Here is a 21,500-nt window from a genome sequence, read left to right as displayed (position 1 = left end):
ACACACACACACACACACACACACACACACACACACACACACACACACACACTCACTCACTCACACATACTACATACACACACAGACATTTGCTCAGTTCGTCGAGCTGAGTTGATTGGTATATGAGACTCGGCCCTGCGGGCCTCGGATCGAAAGTCGGTTCTTCGAGCGGTATTTATACCCTTCTTATGGGTGTAAGAAGGGTAAACACGTAGTAATATACCAATCCTGGTTGGGACTACGGTGGTAGTAAACTCTTCCGGGACGGTAACTTTGTGGAGTTCTAGAACAAATACTGGGAAAGAGCTTTACGGGAGATTTGATGGGAATTGCATGATGGGAGATCCACTAAGGATTCTTTTTGGCGAATCTTTTAGCACTCCGTAAGATGGTTCTTCTTGAAGTTTTGCAGAAGATCCTCTTGAAAATCTTCCAGGAATACCACCAGAAAATCCAGCAGGAATTCACCAGGGGTACTCTATTTGTTTTAGATTTTCATTACAAGTTCCATTAGAAGTCCTTCCTTGGTTCCTCCTGAGGTTTCTCCCGGAGTTAGGTGTTCTTCAAAGTGTCCTCCAGATTTTTTTTTTGCAGGAATTCCTTCGGGAATTATTCCTTTCGGCATGCCTCCTGAAATTCATTCTGAGATTCGTCCAGCTCCCTTCTATGATTGCTCCAGCAGTTCTTTTTTTGGATTCCATTGAGAGTTTGTTGTGCGATTCCCTTAGGAATTCCTTTGGGATTCCTCAGGGAATTCCTTCTGAGATTTCTCCAGGATTTCTTTATGGAGTCTTCATGAATCCATCCCACGAAGAATTTCTTTCACGATTCCTCCATTAATTCTTTCCGGGATTCCTCCAGCAATTGCTCCCGAGATCGTCCCCGTGTTTCTTTTGAAATTATTCCAGGATTTTTTTTGAGTTAACACCAGGAATGGCATATGATGGGGAGAAACTTCACCCCGAGATTCATTGATTCTTTCCAAGATTTCTTCAGGACTCCTTTCTGAGATTCCTTATTATGAGCTAATTTTGAAGTTTCCTTAGGTATTGAAACTTCCAACAATAAAGGAACATTGAAGTATCAGAACATTTCTTTCTTCGCCTCCCAAATTCAACAGCGTGGGTATTATGATTCCTTGTCCAATTTGATGCTGTTTGAGCAAAACATTGGAAAACTGTGTTGTTGTTTTCTCCATTTCATGTATCTTCAACAACACAGTTTTTCAAAGTTTTGCTCAAACAGCATCAAACTAAACAAGGAATCATAATATCCAGGCTTTTTGCACGTTTTCCTTGCAGAAACGGAGAATTTAACTTCTGATCATACAAAAAAATCAGCTTATTACTTCAAATCTAGTTGTTGCGATACAAATGCGTAACTTTGAATTCGGCTAAGTAGGAACAAGGTTTCGAACTAGACTGCGATACAAATGAGAACAAATGAGAAGAAAAGGAAACAGATTAGACAGAAAGTAGACGAATTGAACAGAAGGAATCTCAAAAGGAGGAATCACAGAGGAAACTTTTGGAGAAATCACTTGATAACCTCTTGAAGGAATGTTAAAATGAATTCCTAGAGAAATCTCAGAAGGTACTCCTGGAGAGGTTCAGGGCAGAATTCCTGGAATAATCCCGGAAGGAATTCTTGAGACAACCTCGGAATAAATATCTGAGCTGATCCCGGAAGAAATGACTGAAGGAATCCCGGAAGGAATTTCTGGAGGAATCTCAGAATAAAGTTCTTGAAGAATTATGGAAAAAATTTGGTACTAACTCACGGAGGGATGTCCGAGAAAACTCCGAGTGGATTCTTAGAAAATCCTGTAGGAAATCTAGAAGCAACTCCTGGAAGAATCCATCGACAACCTCTAGAGGAACCTTAGAAGAAACTCCGGAAGAAATTTCAGAAGAAACTTTAGATTAATATTAGAAACAGGAATCTTTAGAATGAGATATTTAGACGAAACACCTTTAAGTCTCCCGTAATGGAGAATTATTAAATATATTAAGTATCTCTTGAAAAAAAAATCCAAGAATGAACTGCCGGAGAAATATTAGAAGAGACTCCTGAAGGGTCCCTCGAAATACGATCGGATTGTCCGCCGGTCTTGGGGTGGCGACATGTTCCTACTATACGCTCGAGATTCCGATTATGTTTTTCTTCAGTCCAACCACCCACAAGAACGTCATCCAAGTATCGGCAGTTGAATACGAGCCCTGCAAGTAATACATCCACCAACTGCTTGGAATTCTCCCTGGGTCGACCTGATGCCAGGGGTCAAGTGGGTTTAATGGTAGAGGTGTTGGGTGAGCTGATTTTAGCAGCTTTCATCCACGTTTACCTGAAAATAGACATCGGAAAGGTTGATATGACTAAAGTATCCTGACATCTTCGAGAAAATATCTTCTGGTAACGGCAGCGGGTATTGGTTGGACTCGAGGACGTCGTTCAAATCGGTTGAAAAATCGACGCAGATCGGTACTTTTTTGTTGGGTTTCCGGACGACCACTATAAGTACAGCCCAATCAGAGAAGTCTACTGCCTTCAAGACCACCAGACTGTGGAAACGCTGAACTTCTTCTTCAACGGCGCCTTTCATACTGTACGCTGCGTCCGAAATACTGGAGTGGGATTTCCTCGCCGTTGATGCTTGAACTTCGTTTTGCTGCACAAGACCTATGTTGTTGGTGAAGACTTGCGGAAATTTCGCCTGGAGTGATGCTACGTCGGATGGCGTCTGACTGCTGTTTTAACTGTAGAAAGAATTGGTTAGCACATCCCAAAGGTTACACTGGTCCATCCAATCCGAACCCAGAAGTGATTCCATAACGCGACATAAATCACGTTTGGAACCACCGTTGATGGTCACATCATACCAGACTTCGGTTAAGCGGTTCTCCAGAACCTGTTTTGAATGATGTACGACGATGAATCAATTTGGAGGCGGATGGGAACGTTGTTGAAACGCACATCTGCATACTTACTTTCTTTCACGGCTGATGGAGTACACGGAGACGACTTCTGTTGACATTTGGTTTCGCGTTACCCTTGGAAAGGCCGCTGTATTGTTCCGAAAAGCAATCCGAACGAGATTAACAAGAGGTACATGAATGTTGTTAGTATCCAATCTACGAAGTATACCGTTACTTTGCTAACGCTAACGCGTTACCGTTGGAAAGGCACGGTCAGTATGGAAAACGAGGCTGATCCGCATCACTGTTACTTACTTCGGCCGATGGTTGATATCTTGGTTTAGAAGTCTTCTTACTGTTGTACTTCACAGTATGCAGGTTTGACGTAAGTCCTCTACAATCTTTGTTAGGGTGATATCCGACGATTCGTTCAGCTTCGTCATCAGCTGCGTCCGAATATCGGAATTCGAAGACTTGATGAGGCATTTGAATTGCTCGAGTTCCGCTGGACGTTACCCAACTAACAAAAGTAGCATTCTAATAGAGATTATGGAACTAAAAGCTTGGTCGAGAGTGGTTTAAGTATATATTAGGGTATTGGTTCTCTTACTAAGCAAGTGGCTTCCATTTTCAGCCTACGAAAACAAAGGATTAAAGCGCTGTTTGTTTTGTTTCTTATTTTTTCATTTTTTGTTAGCAGTGGATCACGCTATAAATGTTGCAAATTTAATGTTTTGAAAAACGTATAAAATCGTGGATTGCGTTTTTGCGTTTTGAGGGTGGGGCATAATGAACACCCTAGGTGGAAAACAGGATGATCAATCCCTGTTTTGTACACAATCAAATGATAATTGACTGTTCTTGTCAATGATAAAGCATACCGGCAACAACCAATGAGAGTTTGGGGGGGGGGGGATTATGGGGTTTAATTTGTAGGGAACTGTGAGGTTCCATAGAGTTTATTATTAAGGCATTTTTAAACGGTGACAATATACCGATACTGATTTTTTTAAGCTAATAAAATAAAAATTAATGACAAAACCTTACTATATTAGAGCGAGGCTAATTTTTAAAAATCTCTCCGGGATATGATTTCATAGGTGTAAAGTGATCTACTAGTCGAAATAAGGCCGGAACAAATCTCATTTTCTTCTTTTGTCACTTTGCTCTCTGACTCGTCAAGGGGGGAGATTAAAAATAATAAATGTATTTGATGAAAAATTACCCAAACAATTAGGCAAAATCGTCAAGGATTTGTTAAGAAACTTTCTCGATGACTCTAATTTCAGCATGCTGGGGGAATTGTCAAAAAATAAATCGGACTCAAGTATGGTTGATGTCACGCATTGAAGCCAGTATATTTTCCTAGTGTGACTGATATGCGGTCACATTGGTCAATGAGACAAAATGATTTCAGGTGGTCGAAAGCACTTGTGAATTGATGATGATCTCCAATATTAACTCAATACCAGAAATATGCAAATGTTACAAATATGCAGTTATGGGCAGTAAGTGAACTGTACAAAAATGAGCGATTTCGGTTGATATTTCGGGGGGGGCGCAAAGGGTTTAAGGAGAAACTTCAGAGAATACAAACATGGCTGCCACAATGGCCGATTTGGTCTCCTACTCACGTTTTTAAGAGCACCAATCTTGAAAATTTGTAAACACATGCTCTCAATTAGTAAAAGCTGCCTCTTTTTGGAAGTGAGCAAAGCCAGGAAAAACAAGTGCGGCTTGGCTCGATGCTTTGTTCGTCAGATTTGTGCCTCTAAATTTGTGCCTCTAAATTTGTGCCTTTGTATGAAAAATTGTAATGGGATTTCTTGATGTTTCACCTTAAGTGATTTTTTTTTGCTAGAACAAACCTTCAAGAACTATTTCAAATTTAATTTTCAAAACATAACATTTCTAGACTAAATCGGTGATTCTAGAACCCAATTTGGCAAAATTTGTGCTCAAAATTGCGATATTTCCACTTTTGACTCAACTGCGAACGTGCAGTATGTGTTTTGTTTGTACATTAGTACTATGGCTTCTTATCGTGTCCATAATTAGGAACACATCGACCACGAACAAAAATATGTCTAGATCATGGACTGCAGGTTATACCGCATTTAGTTCACTACTGGACTGCGAACTGCGACTTTATAAGTGCGAAAACGTAAATAAAAGTGCGCGATTGCATCAAATCAGGTTGATGTCTTCGGCGCACTATTTCTTCAATCTATGGAGAACAAGTGCTCTGAAGACACCGAGCTGATTTGATGCAATCGCGCACTTTTATTAGCGTTTTCGCACTCGTGAAAACTAGTGCGATAGTCCAGTGGTGAACTAAATGCGCTATATTATGAGATTTAATTTATTTTATACACTAGCAGTCCCAGCAAACGTCGTCCTGCCTGCCTACTCTGTTTTTTGACATACGGTTCCATGAAGAAATGCCCCTCAAAATGGATTTTCAGATTTTCCTGTTTTTCTTAACTTCTCGGTCACTTTTTTCAATTATTTTTTCGTACGAACATGTCGGAGCCCTGACGGAATGCAACAGTGAAAGAATCATGTCGATCTGTTGACCCGTTCCCGAGCCTATTCGTGACATACAAACACCATTCCATTTTTATTTATATATAGATTTAGCTAAACAAAAAACCAACTTAACCCTCTAATACCCAATCCCGCCTTTAGACGGGGTATAGTTTGAGCATTTTTGTAATTTTTGTTTCGTGGAAAATCAAAATTTTTATATTTTTGGCTGATATTTAGGACTGTTTTGTATATCTCAAAATTAATTTTGGTGTATTTTGAAACATACTAACATTTTTTAAAAATCATTGAAAAATTTATGTTTTAGTCACCCTCTATAAGTCATTGTTTGAATCGCTACAATTAACATATTTTATAATTTTCCCAAGTCATTCTATCCTAGTTTAATAGTTTAAGGGAATTGAATACACTCTAAAATTATTTTCCTTAAAATTACACGGAAAATAAAATTTTCAATGAAAAAAAATAAAAATAAAAATATTTCAACAATAATCATAAAATCTCAAAATGTTTTATACTCAAAAAATCCGTGCCCCAAATAGGCTTCTAAGAAAAATTTAAAAGTGTGGGAATGTTCAAAAATAAAAATTAAAAAAATCAAAAACTGAAATTCACGAAATCGAGAATTAAAAAGAATCATCTTCCAAAACATGTTTAAATCGATTTTAGATGACGAAAAATGATATTTAGATCAAAATCAAAAATTTGGGTATTAGAGGGTTAATGGTATCCCTAGAATAATAAAGATTTCTATTTAAGTTAACCTTAATTGTGAGATTCTCATAACCGTTCAGAATATGGGTATGTACCGCACGGTTATTCATCCAAAAGAAGTGGCAACGCGCCTATCTAGTGAGTAGGAGTCGTGAGTTCGAGTCCCACCGAGAGGACGAGTAACTTTTTCGCAAATTCCACTCCTATTTGTCCATTTCTCACTCACGCCATTATTTCTTCATTGAATGGAGTTACCCACGTGTGAATGTTTTCCCATATGTTTTCATGACGTTCTTCATCATCTCTCCTCCCAACAGATCCCGCCCAAATGACCGACTCGCCTCTCGCAATGGACGACGGTTCCGATCAGGAACTAAGCCGTCACTCCCACCAGCCGGAACCGACCGACGGACTCCACGTTGGGAGCAACCGGCTTCCAAATGGCATCGTGCCAGTTCTCAGCGATAGCAACGAAGTGGCCGTCCTGCGGGACGAGAACAGCCGCCTGCTGACCACCCTGCTGGAGTACAAAAAGATGCTGGACACAACCAAGTTGCGGTACGGAACCATGAAGCGGGAATTCTACGCAGCCAAGAAGCGTATGAAACGTTTGGCCGATAAGTTGCAAAATTCCGGATCCACAAATGTGATGGATAGCAGTGACAGTGGAGGAAGCACTCCGATGCAGCAACAGCAGCAGAATGCCAATGCCCCGGTGGATGAAGATATCCGCAAGAAGTGGAAAGAACCGAATCTGAAGGCGGCCATCAAATTGAAGGCTGCCATTGGGGTCCAATCGTACCAGTCGCTGATTCGCGACGGAGAACTTCAGCTGCCCAGTTTGCGAACCATATCGCGATATGTGGACGCTCTGAAGAAGGCCGGATTGAAGCCGAACTATGATTTCAACGTGCGTGACTCGGACACCGTGGGGAGCAATGTGTTTGTGGAAGAAGACGGGGAGGAGGAAGACAGTGGCGAGGTGGATCACAATAGGAATCAGGCGGGAAAGGCGACACTGCTGGAGCAGCAATTGCAGCGGCCACCGGCACGACAGCTGTCGCGGGACGGTTCCGACGGGGAGGATCCGGTTGATTGCACTGGTGAGTAATGGATTTAGCTTTTTCGTGGGCTATGGAATAGGATGGATGATTATATCCCATTACCCTAAATGCTACTACCTCGAACACCTATTGTCCGAATGGGTCTTAACTCCAAAACTCAATACAGGTAGTATTCCCTAGTATTTCCTACCATATCCTTCAAGGGCGTATATTGCTGAAGCGGTGAGTGCGTAGGTATTCAACAAAAACTTGCTGATGATGAGCCGGAAAGAATAAAAGGACGAAGTACCTATGTATCATAGGCGATGGCCAGATCCATCTTATCCTTTCGTAAAAACCACCTCGTTCTAATTAACGAACACCATCTGTAGTGTCCTTTCTCCTTTCGAATACAGCTGGTGCGGATTGAGCGAAAGGTACCAAGTTGTTTCTTTGATCTCTTATTAAGGACAAGTTTTACGTCGTCAACGGTAAAGTAAGCTGGACCCACCGGGTCCAGAATGCGATTAAATATTTTATTTTCGTTCGCCACCTGCCCACAGGGCCCGAAGGCATGGCGCGGGGGCGGAGGCAACCACCGCCAGCCAAGCGCGAGGCTCAAAATGGCCACGGTTTCGCTTACATAATCCGCAGCACACGGGCACACGGGTCGTCGGTCCCTCTCACCGAAAATCGATAAAATTCCAGTCCCTCCATGAGCCCAGGCAGGTATCAAGGCGAGCTTCCTCCGCCGCCGCCGCCGTCGCCGCAGCACCACCGTTGCCACGCTGTTACGTTTGTGGGTTGTTGGTCGGTGGTAGCTGTGTGCCCTGGTTTCTGGCTCGGGTCCGCCTGATGGGCTATGTGCGCGACCCATCCCGGGACAAAGGAAAAGTTTCCCCGCAGCGCGAATCCCGTCAGCATCATCATCATCATCATCGTCGTCACCGTCATTATCATCAACATCATCAGCGTTGTTGGTGGGAGCGTTACATCAAAGTGACCAGACGTCCCGGATTTGAACTACACCATAAATTAAACATTTGTAGTGTTTTGAAAAAACGTTCTAGGTGTCAATTAATTACGTAAGGGTTTACGGAGAACGTAAAATTTAAAACTTTAATAAGCCATTCTTAAAATGTGATTTCTACAGAACAACAACCTTACAATGCAATACCGTGTAGACACCAAACATTGCGCATTTGGGTGGTACCCACTCTGTTAAAGCCAATTATTTCTACATTCATATTTTTCATACATGCCAAAATCACAAGCTAGTATTCTGTGGATTTTTTTTTTGGATAATTCGTCAGCAATATTGTTTAACAGAACAACAGAACAACAGAACAACAGAACAACAGAACAACAGAACAACAGAACAACAGAACAACAGAACAACAGAACAACAGAACAACAGAACAACAGAACAACAGAACAACAGAACAACAGAACAACAGAACAACAGAACAACAGAACAACAGAACAACAGAACAACAGAACAACAGAACAACAGAACAACAGAACAACAGAACAACAGAACAACAGAACAACAGAACAACAGAACAACAGAACAATAGAACAACAGAACAACAGAACAACAGAACAAAAGAACAACAGAAAAACAGAACAACAGAACAACAGAACAACAGAACAACAGAACAACAGAACAACAGAACAACAGAACAACAGAACAACAGAACAACAGAACAACAGAACAACAGAACAACAGAACAACAGAACAACAGAACATCAGAACAACAGAACAACAGAACAACAGAACAACAGAACAACAGAACAACAGAACAACATAACAACAGAACAACAGAATAACAGAACAACGAACAACAGAACAATAGAACAACAGAACAACAGAACGACAGAACAACAGAACAACAGAACAACAGAACAACAGAACAACAGAACAACAGAATAACAGAACAACGAACAACAGAACAATAGAACAACAGAACAACAGAACGACAGAACAACAGAACAACAGAACAACAGAACAACAGAACAACAGAACAACAGAACAACAGAACAACAGAACAACAGAACAACAGAACAACAGAACAACAGAACAACAGAACAACAGAACAACAGAACAACAGAACAACAGAACAACAGAACAACAGAACAACAGAACAACAGAACAACAGAACAACAGAACAATAGAACAACAGAACAACAGAACAACAGAACAACAGAACAACAGAACAACAGAACAACAGAACAACAGAACAACAGAACAACAGAACAACAGAACAACAGAACAACAGAACAACAGAACAACAGAACAACAGAACAACAGAACAACAGAACAACAGAACAACAGAACAACAGAACAACAGAACAACAGAACAACAGAACAACAGAACAATAGAACAACAGAACAACAGAACAACAGAACAACAGAACAACAGAACAACAGAACAACAGAACAACAGAACAACAGAACAACAGAACAACAGAACAACAGAACAACAGAACAACAGAACAACAGAACAACAGAACAACAGAACAACAGAACAACAGAACAACAGAACAACAGAACAACAGAACAACAGAACAACAGAACAACAGAACAACAGAACAACAGAACAACAGAACAACAGAACAACAGAACAACAGAACAACAGAACAACAGAACAACAGAACAACAGAACAACAGAACAACAGAACAACAGAACAACAGAACAACAGAACAACAGAACAACAGAACAACAGAACAACAGAACAACAGAACAACAGAACAACAGAACAACAGAACAACAGAACAACAGAACAACAGAACAACAAAACAACAGAACAACAGAATGACAGAATGATATAATAACCTCTTTCTGTAAGTGAGCAAAGCCTGTCATCGAGGAAGGGAAGAAATGTTAGTCAAACATTGTTCTTGAGATTGAAAATCTCCTTTATGTCTGTACGATTGTTTTAGGAATTTGGTAGAGTACATTTTCGAACTCAGAATCACCTATGGTTGGTGACGATCGACACATTGATAACATTTGCGTGGCGTAATTGAACGTTCCCTAGATACATATATCTAGAAATGGGCTCTCTACCCCATTTGGCATAATGTCTTTTGACATAACGCCGGTTGGCATAATCCCATTTGGCATAACAAGGATTATGCACATTCCTTGGCACATTCTTACCAAGAAGGTTGTTCTTCGTATTATGCCAAACGGCATTATGCCAAATGGAACTTTATGCCAAATGGACCTTTATGCCAAATGGAATTATGCCAACCGGCGTTATGCCATATGACATAATGCCAAATGGGATAGAGCCTATGGATTATTACGACTTCACGAGTATTCTTTTTTTTCAGATTCTGCCATTATGAAGTTATATGATTTTGCGATGCGAATTGGTTGGATGCTCCCGGACTAAATATATCTGGTCACATGGTTACATCCTCCATCCAGCATGGTCTTCCGTTCTGTTCTGCGCCCGCGGAAAAGCCCCGACCCGGACAGTTTCCGTTTGACCCTCGCTTTTTGCGCAGTTGCCGAGTTGCTCTCGAACTCAGGCCTGGCCACCATTACCCGGTGCTGCCCGGCCGCTAGCTGCAAGGGAAGGAGTGCGATTTCTCAACGTTCTGAGAAACCCTCCTTCGAAACCTGTCCCCGAGCACAACCACCACCACCATCACCATCACCGCCGTCGCACCACGACCGTCATTGCCATTTGCCATCATTGACGACGGCCGCAGCGGCAGCAGGCAATCAGGCTCAGGCAAGCAGGCAGCTGAAACGCTCGAGTCAAGGGGACCGACCGACCGTGCCGTGCCGCCGAAGTCTTCTTTTTTCCGAGAGTGCACTGTTGCTGCTGCTGCTGCTGTTGTTAGCGAACCCCCCGCGCTGCACATCACCCCCTGCAGCCCTGCTGCCACCCGCTGTCGCTGCCATTCCGGTTTGGGATGGCCTCGACGAGTGTGCTGCTTGAACTGCTGCTGCTGCTGCTGCTGAGCTCAGGCCCCGGCACGGCAATGACGACGATGGCAACGGTGCGGTGTGCGGCCATCCGGTTCGTTCGGAGCATTTTTTCCCTTTCGCTTCGTTGAGAGGGACGGACTGGGTCTCGGTGTGGGGTGGACGGACGATGACGCACACGGACACGGCGACGATGACTCCGGCACACTGTAGGACTAGGTGGAGGTACTCACACACAGCGAGCGGCAGGTGGAAGTGATGGCGGTGGTGGTGGTGGTGTCCGGGATGGAGAGGAAAAGGGATCGTCAGGGTGAACGTGCGGTCGAATTTCGTTCTCTGCCGTTTCGTGGGATGCTCTAACCTCCTCCGTGCTATACTGATGATTCTATCAAAGTCTTGGAACGGATGAAGTAAGGAAACCCAAAATGAGGACGGTGTCCTTTGCAAATGCAGCTTCCACCTACCTGATGCTCAACGGCGTCATAAATTTGAGATAGTAACTTTTTCTCCACAAACGATGATAAATTAGTTTATGACTGTGAGTATTTTGGCTCGTTAGATAAAACATCAAACCGTTTGACGGAGATGCTTGTTTGGCCACAGGTTGATTCCCCGCTACTTTCGCCCATCTAAGAACTATAAACTCATGTCATATTTCTTTTACAGTACATAACTAGCCTTGTCCAAGTCCCGTCTTCCGATCTGCACTCCGCCGTAGAGGGTACGCAACACCTTCCGTTCGAGAACTCCAAGGGCGCGTTGGTCCTCTGCACGTACAGTCCATGTTTCGTGCCCATAAAGGACTACCGGTCCAAACAGCGTTTTGTAGACAGTTAACTTCGTGTGACGGCGAACTTTGTTCGGTCGTAGAGTTCTGCGATGTCCAAAGTAAGCTCGATTTGCTGCCACAATGCGTCTCTGTATGTCTCTGCCGGTGTCTTTTTCGGCGGCCAATAGTGAGCCCAAGTATACGAAAACTTCAGGGTGGCGGGCCATGTCAATATAGATTTTTTATACTCCAGAACTGATACCAAGATACTTTTGGCCTGAATCTCATGATTCTGGAGGGGGCCAGGCCTCTCCTGGCCACCCCCTATTTACGTCAATGATTCTATGTGAGAGAAAAAAAAGTTGCCTATCCCAAACATTTTGGTTCTTCAGAGTACTTGTAAGATTCTTACAAGGACTTCTTCAAGTATTTCTTGAAATATTTGTTCAGGAAGTTCACCAAGAATTCTATCGATAATATCTCTGCGGACGCATCTAGAAGATAGTTCAAATAATTCTTTAGAAATTCCAAAAAGAATTACTACATAAAATCAAATGATTTTACAGTGGAAAAAAACAGTGCAAACCTTGGTGCAAACCGACTCTTCTGTATCTTACGAATGCATCCAGTTTTTCTAATGAACAAAACAGTTTTAGACGTAAAATTGTCTGGAGAATCGAATGGAAGTGGTTGAACATAACGCATGGATCATTATTCTGCTCATTTAGCCCAAACTCCACAACTTTTATTGACTTATATGAAACTAGCTCTACAACACTTATGAAACATGAATGCGGTTTGCCTTTATGATGGAATCAGAAGTGGAGAATCGATTGGAAATGATTTCAGTGACCACGCGAATGTAATTATGCCAAGAATTATGCTAATTTTATGCTAATTTATAGTCTTGTATAAAATAAGCTCTAAAACCAACAAGAAACTTATGAGTGGTATGTCAAGAAGTGTTAATTTAGATGAATAAGATGCAGCCAGAGGCTGCACAGACTGAACATTACACTAACACGAGACAACGGACAACACACATAACACCCAGTGGCCCAATGGAAAATTTTCCATTTGACAAAAAGTTTTCCGCGACTGGAGCTGGAATCGAATCCGCACTCCGAGGCTTACGAAACGCCTAGACGACTGACGCCGCTAACCGCACGGTCACGAAGCCCACCATATTGTGTTTGTATGAAATTAGTTCCACAACTCACAGTCGTAGACTCTTTCGGCAAACTGTTGAATTCCGTGCACCGCAGCTTTCTTACGTTGGTCACCCATAACCTGTTGATGTCGCAGAGGTTCGGAGACGAGGAATAGGAACAATAACGTTTATTAAAGAACACGTTTTAACTAATTGGTGGTTCGATTAGGAATGAGAAAATTTTGTAACAACCCTAGTTACGGTTGTCAGGGGCGTAGTGGGGTTTCTACATGGGGTGCTCGATTGCTTCGGTTTTCAACAAAAACACAATATCTGTGGGGAATTAGAGTAAAATGACCTCAACTACATTCATGCGATCACTAAAATAACTTCTAAAATATTCCTTGTACCTTAATCCTCCAAATAAATGCTTCTTAACATACCACTCATAAGTTTCTTGTGGGTTTTAGAGTTTATTTGATACAAAACTCGATATATGTGGGGAACTAGGGTAAAATTAGCATACTTACATGTGCGGTCACTGAAATCATTTCCAATCGATTCTCTACATTTGATTCCATCAAAAAAGTCCTGCAAGGCAAACCGCATTCATGTTTCATAGTGTTTTAGAGCTAGTTTCATATAAAAATCAATAAAAGTTAGGGAATTAGGGCAAAATGAGCAGAATAATGATCCGTGCAGTCTGTTCAATCACTTTCATTAGATTCTCCAGATAATTTTACGTCTATAAAACCGTTTTGGCCATTAGAAAAACTGGATGCGTTCGTAAGATACAGAATTTAGTGTCGGTTTGCACTGATTTTTTTTTCCACTGTGGATTGGTATGAAAATGAGTACATACCTATAGAAATTTTTGCAGCGAGGAGATTTGCTGCAGTACGGAGCTCGGCAGAACGTGGAACGATATCAAAGAACGCGGAAACAGCAGACCCGCCACTTCCGGGAGAAAAACAAACGGAATCGCTGTGCTGTTCCCAAGAAACATGAAAGTTCTATTAGAAGCTTAAGGACAAACTTATTGAAATCCCACTTGAACAGTGCATCAGAACTTTAGACGCACGAATCTCAAGAAGCAAGATTCAAACAACAGTGAATTTCATTATTCTGTTCATGCTCACTTGTAATAAGCTTAACCCTTATGTGGCCGGCAGGGTACCCGGGTACCCAGCACCCATTTAAAATACACGGTGTAGAAAAAAGCAAAAAGTTTGCCGGCCACATAACGGTTAAAATAAGAAGAATAGGTGCGCTGGTTTTGTTTACGAAGAGATTTGTGCGCTCGAAATCGTGAGTAGGTTTCAAAGTCGGCCATTGTAGCGGCCATTTTGGGGTTCTAACAAGTCTGTCCTTAACGCATCCTACAAAGGCTTCGTGCCGGGAGCCGAAATGTGCACGGATAAGAACGGACAATTTATTCAATGAGGGATACGTCTGTTGATCTGTGCATTATGATTAGGTTTTTGTTTTCGGAAGCATGTGAGAAAGCATCACACACGCATAATCTATCAATCGATGGTTAACGACGTTTCCGAAAGATACATTCTGCCGAACACCACCGGGGTCACGGCGGAGCAGAAACGGGGACCGTATAGAACCGTAAAGTTCAAAGCACTCACTCTGCTCGCTGGCCTTCTTTCCCAGAAATCCCGCTCATCCGAAAATCGAGAGCGCACATAAAAGAACGTCCTGCCGGGTTTGTCTCGCACACATCCATCCACACAACGCACATCCAACGCTGGCAAAGGAGTCACATCTTCAGCAAGCACCGATCGGTTCGAGGTTCTTTAGCGCGCTTCCTTTCGCCATCATCCAGTGTGGCGTGGCCTTTCTCCTGTGGGTTCACATTTTGCCTGCTTGCCTTCGCCTGGGAAGAGGACGATGACGGCGACGGTGACGAAGCTGATGATGATGATGATGATGATGATGATGATGGGGGACGAATATTCTACTCTGGACGAGAGGGGGTGTGTGCGTGAGTGTACCCGAAGAAGGACAGAAGCGGCGAGGGACCAACAGAAGGAAATGAGAAGAAACTGAAGCGTAGGCCTTCAGCTGGCGTGGCGGTATGGTACGGCTACGGGAACACGGACGAAGGGGACTACTTGTCCTCGTCTTCGTCCTCGCGACCTGCAGCAGCAGCAGCCGTATATAACAGATGGTACGGTTTTGGTGTGTAGCTACCTTTCCTGGCTTTAGTGCGAGGGCCGTTATTTTGTGCGATGGAAAAAAAGGGTCGTTGTCTGGGGATTTCTTGGGGAGACCATCGCAGCAGGGTGGCCGCGTTCGAGGCGGTCCTTTGAAATCCATAGGGTTTCTGGTTGTAGGACGGTGACTAAAAACAACGCATTTCTATACTGCTTGGAAACCAAAATTAGGAATACATATTTCTGTATAACGTTATTTTAAAATAGGCCTAATCAGAAGACGTTTTAAATCAGCTGATTTTGGGGGCCTTTGACAGTTCTCCTATGAAAATGACATTTTAGCGTTTGCGCCTTCATTAGGCAGTTGTAAACAGTGGCATACACGGACCTGTCAACTGAAAAGGCCTATGACTTATCAATACAAATCAAAGATAACATAACATCTGGAATAAATTTTAAAATTAGATTCTAGGATCCATTCATTTCATAAAATCTTTAAACCATCAATACAATTCGCTTTCTTGAATCTACGCTGAATGAAGAACTCTTCTTCACTAGATCCGATCCTGCCCAATTGTGCCCTATCACCCTGGACGTTAAAGTGCTCTTAAATCCTCTTTAAAGCAAACGGCCATCGTGTGCGCCACCTGCCTTGAAGTCGCTGGCCTTTCCCTGGTTCTTTACTGTATACAGGTAATCTTCGATATAGCGAATTCGATATAACGTACATTTTGCTTCTATATAACGTACAACATTGAACAAATTGTTTTTTCCAGTAATAACTCCCAGATAAGACGGCTGTTCGGGTCCGTATGAAGTTGATCATCAATATTAACTTCTTTTCCCGATCAGCCTAGATAGCTGTGTAGTGTCGGTAGCGGTTGTCTCAATTGGCTAAGAATAACACTACGGACCACCTGTTCCGGGGGTAAAAGTCCACTAAACAGGGAACCCCAATCCAAGGTGTCAGGCGACCCGTGCTGATGGATGAATGGTTGAGGGGGTTTAAAATATGCTCGATCTTTAACGGAGCCCGTAACGTAGGTAGATCGCCTTTATGTGTTGCGTTACGGTTCAAGATCTACCAAACCGAACCCTAGTGACATCCGGTTTGTCAAGTTGGGGTAATGTGTTTTGGTAATAAGGATTCATGGTACAAAGTCCTTGTTACTGGTGACAGTTTCTAAAATTGCATTTATTCTGCCTTGCTGATAGTTAAAGAATCGGACTTTGCCCACCCGAGACTACACTTGATGTTAGGAAAACAAACATGCTTTACGTATCTAATTGCGTACTAACCTATCAAGGACTGTTAAGTTCTGGTAATTCAAGGACTCACGTGCATTCTTATTGCAGAACACATTCTCTAATTTGACAGAGTTTTGCAACTAGCCTAAAGTCCCGGGTTTTTCTTTGTTGTCCTGGGACTAAACTAGAAGCAAGACATGGATGGGGCTAGAGTTCCGATGCATGGATAAATATCAGTACCACCGTTTTGTTCTTCTCAGAATTCAAATAGATTGTGTTTGATTAGGGGCGCTCTTTCACTGGGATTTAAATCTCTATGATAACGGGACCTTTTTATCGCAATCTATTTCTTGTACCTCTGGGATAACAAAACAGGAACTGTACAGAAATCGATGCTTCATTGCCTCTCAATGACAATGGAGTAGTACGACATGCACTAAATACTAAGGATACGGGTAATGCCACAAAAGATCAAAATACTGGTCGCAGTGGCTCACCCGAACAGAAAAAAAAAAAAAAAAAAACTCCCAGATAAACCACGAAAAGTTTTATTGCAGTATTATCATTTTTATCCAGAATAAGCTCAAATTGTGAAAAAAATAGTATATGTTATATTTCGTTTCGTGAAAACTCATGTTTTTCATTATTAGTTTTGTGAATTTCACCGAAATCATTATTTGGGGTTAATTTCACATCAAATCCATTAACACTAGCATAAACAATATTATTTTTTTTTCTCTGCTTCGATATAACATACAATTCGATTCAGAAAACATTTTTTTGTACGTCATATCGAAGAGTACCTGTATTATCTTAGTTTGTCGTTTTTTCGACATTAGTGCGACGTGAGGCATCTCAATGTAGTCTTTAGTTTTACCAACGTTTTCTTGTCATTACCTTAACAATAGGCAATCCTTTGTTTCGAACAGGATGAAATTGAGCGAAGCCTACTAAACAGATGGAGCAGCTCCCCTATAACGCGTATACGGTACCCAGTCAACCAGTGATCGTATAAGATGTTGAATAAGATGTTAAAGTGGAGGCGATATGCGTACTAGCGTGGGTCATCGGAACCGTTTTCACAGATCAAAGCTTTTTGGTTCCGTTTCGGGTCCTTAGTATCTGTACAAAATTTGAGCACGATCGGTTGCGTCTACACTTTGCGCATTGCAATTGAAATTTGTATGGGATTTTGTATGAGAAAACATACTTTTTTGCATTTTTGTCATAAGTTGAAAAAGTTAGTCTGAAACTTTTCAATCGATACTGTAAAATGATAGCCTAGGGTGTTCTGAAAAACTTTGTTGAAGACCGCAAAGCGATCCGATGCTTGTGAAAATAGTTATAACCACCGAACCGCATGCATGTGTTTATGTTTTAACATGTAAAGGAATAACAATAGCAATAAAATCATGTTGTTTCGGCAAGCAATGCCAACGCTATAACTTTTTTCATAAACATCAGATCACTTCGCGGTCTTTGACAAAGTTTTTCAGGACACCCTAGGCTATGTTTTTACTTTATCGGTTACATGGTTTTAGAAAAATTCGAGCTTGTCATGAGAGAAATGCAAAAATGTGTGTTTTCCCATGTAAAATCCCATACAAACTTCAAACGCGATGCGCAAATCGTAGACATAACTGATCGTGCCCAATTTTTGCACACTTATTTGGATCCTGAAATGAGATCTAAAAAGCTTTGATATGATGGGATACCATTGAATTTTTCATTTTTCCATATAAATGATGACCCACTCTAGCGTACATTTTACATGCGCCTAAATGAAGGCATGCACGCATACGGCCTCCACTTTATCATCCTATGCAACATACGATTACTGGTTGTCTGGGTATAACGCACCCTCTAAGGAGTGATTCAATATGTTTCCTTCATTTTCCTGGAAAATGTAAATCAAAGTTAACTTTCTGAATCCCTCTGGAGCACCCCAGGAACTTCCTTTAAACCCCTTGAAAACCCCTCGAACGTTCATGAAGCTTTCTGAAACATCCCCAGAACGACTCTGAAACCCCATTGAAATGCGCGATTAGGCAAAGTGAAAACTAAAATTTGGAAGTCATACTAATAGTTTAGGTTATGCCAGTGTTCAACAATCATGGCTGCATTAAGGTAGTGTGATCAAAATTCAACCATCGTGCAATAATACCTGCATTTGTTGCGACAATCCACCCAATGCGACATAAGTTTGTCCCAACTTGAAAATAATATGATGAACATCGTACTTCGAGTCGGTAAACACTGCAAGTCTGCTGAAGATGTATCATCAAACAGTTTTGCCTTTGGGTTTGTAATAATTGATTATCCACAAAAATCTTCAGGATCATGTCATTATCTGTTACCAGTTGGGATAAAGAGTAATCGCCACCGCCTTCTTTGTTGCTTGTTTTGTCTGGCAATTCTCTTCACTAAGTGTGATTATCTTTTTTTATAAATGAAATAACAATCAAAATGTTATTTTAAATAATGTTAAAGTGAAAGGACATCCTTCCAGTTCTTGTAACTTTGGTGTGACTTCGATATTTGTGGTCGATTTACCAGCAAAAATTATTTTGGAACAGCAATTTCTTGAAATTTATTTTTAGAATTGTGCAGTTTTCATGTCATCAGCGGAACAAAATTTCCAATATTTTTTTAACGTAAAAAATACATAATTTTGCAACTAAATTGGTTCATCATCGTTCCACACATGTGTATACGCATCTACATCATACGTTTACTTTGAGCGAGAATCACGTATATTAGATTTATAGTAGAATTTTCGGAAACTGTTCAACATTTGGGTAGTGTTCAATAAGTGACGAATCACCCTAAAAAGTTTTTCAATTGTATTAGTTTTTTTTTGTGAATCATATCATTTTTTATTGAGAAGATATAAAATTAAAAAAACGTTCATTCAGTGCAAAAATTTACATCAAAACTCTTTTTATTAGGAAGATATTGCGGAGGGTCTTTTACCCAAGTGGCGTGTATTAAACCGATTTCCCTTAATGTAGCTAAATGTAGTACAACAGGTCGGACTACATTTCCAGTTAATGTAGGCAATTTACCGGGGGCCCGTATATTCGAGGCTCGATTATCTGGCAAAAATGGTTCGATTATGCAGGAAACACATACCTAAGTTTTTGTTTTGATTGTCAATATGTCAACAGACGTAACAAATGTAAAACACAACACTAGGGTGGTCTAACTTTATATGAAACAATCTTAAACTTAAAAAAAGCTTGGAGGATTTCTTCTGAATTTGTTTGTTTTGTTACCCATAAGCTCGAGTATATTTTTCGGTCAATTCCATTAAGTCTAAGGGGCTTGTTTGTGTAGAAAAAACGAGCAAATGTATGTAAAAAAGATATGTTTTAAATTGTTGCCGCTAGGTGGCCCTATAAGCGTTCAATCATTACTACTTTTTTATTTGAAGCCAACATATTGCGACATTTGCACTCATTTAGACTCGGCCCGAATTCATTATTATCACAGTCGAATTTCGCACACGACTTCGCAGCGGCTAGTGTACACAAGTTCGGTTGACTTCATGACAGGGGCGTCGTATGCACAACAGGTAAATAAAATAAGTTTGATTAGTGAGAAATGTCGCTGGGAAACGATGATTCATTGGATTCTCAGATTATCACAGTAGTCTAAACCGAAGACTTCCTTCTCAAGAAGACATGGAACTCAGCTGTTTTCCCATACTAACGGCTAGCGTCACCGACGGCAACGCCGCCTGTTGAGATACACTTTTGTATAAAAGTGTAAGAGTGTTTTGGTGCTAGTATGAAGATTTACTAACACTATCATGAATAGTTCCACCTTGATCCGTAGGCAGCGCTGCTAACAGTGACTCCCGATTTTCAGCAGTGCTGCAAGCCTTCTCGATAAAGTGGTCTTTGTCTAAACATTGATGAGAAACCCAATTATAAAACGAAAATCGTGAAATTCTATCAACGACCAACATTTTTGATGCTAATTACTTGCTGATTTCGAGACCGTGCTTCAACGATCAACGATCAAATCTGATTATACATGTCAATGGTTGCTCCTCCGTGATTGATCTGAGCTGGTACCAATTGCACTGAGATCCAAATGAATAAGGGCTGGGACACTCCACTTATTCTCAAAGTGCAATTTAAGCAGCTCATACATTTTGGATCAATAACGGCGCCGGCCATGTCCTTATAGTCAGTTGGGAAGGGAAAGGAATGTGTGTGCTGGTTGTTGCTACTAAAGACCAAGATCACCTCTGCATCCCCACAACCAGCACGGACTGGGGTATTTGTTAGACGGAAAGGATGGGAGATCTGGGAGTCACCGTTGGGTCGGTGGTGCGATCCATGGATAGGGGGCTCTTTATAGTGTTCGTAAGGTGATAGATTGTGTGGTAAAGGTGAATAAGGTCAAGCGGCACAGTACGCTTTGGTTGCATAACTTGAAGGCGTTATTACACTGTGCTGTGAGTGGAAGTTGGAAGGGAGGGAAACGACTTTTTTTCCAATTCGTTGCTGGTTCTAGCGATGGCTATGAACATATGAATATACATGAGTTGTATATGTAGAGAAGAGAGAGAGAGAGAAAGTGGATAGAAAGATACAAAGTAGGATGAAAGGGACGGGCTAGGGATTGTACCCATGACCTTCTGCATATGAATCAGAAGCGGTAGCCACTAGACCACCAAGCCCGTCAGATTTCGAGACCGTGCTTCAAAAAAAAAATAAGTAGAACAGTTTTCAAGTTTTGCCTGAAAATCGAGTTCTACAGTTTTTTAAAATATGAAATTTACTAAAAACAAAAGGTTATTATCGGCAGGTTTTTTCTCTTCTTCATGAGGAGTTTTTATCGGCCAAATTTCCTAAAACTTGGGGGCCTGTCCATAAACTACGTAGACTCTTAGAGGGGACGGGGGGGAGTCTGGCCAAAGTCTACGCTCCATACAAGTTTCAAAAATTTTGTATAAACAAAAGTCTACGAGGGGGGAGGGAGGGGTCTGTCATGG

At 41.5% G+C, this 21,500-nt stretch overlaps 1 protein-coding gene across 5 annotated transcripts in view; it reads left to right on the top strand.

Annotated features, from left to right (window-relative positions):
- Positions 1-21,500, top strand: part of LOC109419235 (uncharacterized) — an 83,909-nt gene that overhangs the window by 30,421 nt on the left and 31,988 nt on the right. For all 5 annotated transcript variants that reach the window (XM_029867546.2, XM_029867539.2, XM_029867552.2 and 2 more), the window contains exon 3: positions 6,494-7,279. In XM_029867546.2, the coding sequence (XP_029723406.2) occupies positions 6,505-7,279 (775 nt within the window). In that variant the 5' untranslated portion in view covers positions 6,494-6,504. The remainder of the gene's footprint in view (positions 1-6,493; positions 7,280-21,500) is intronic.

Source organism: Aedes albopictus, chromosome 3 (genome assembly GCF_035046485.1).
Source record: "Aedes albopictus strain Foshan chromosome 3, AalbF5, whole genome shotgun sequence".
Taxonomy (NCBI): Eukaryota; Metazoa; Arthropoda; class Insecta; order Diptera; family Culicidae; genus Aedes; species Aedes albopictus.
Note: the sequence above shows the minus strand (reverse complement) of the source record. Positions and strands in the feature narration are given on the sequence as shown.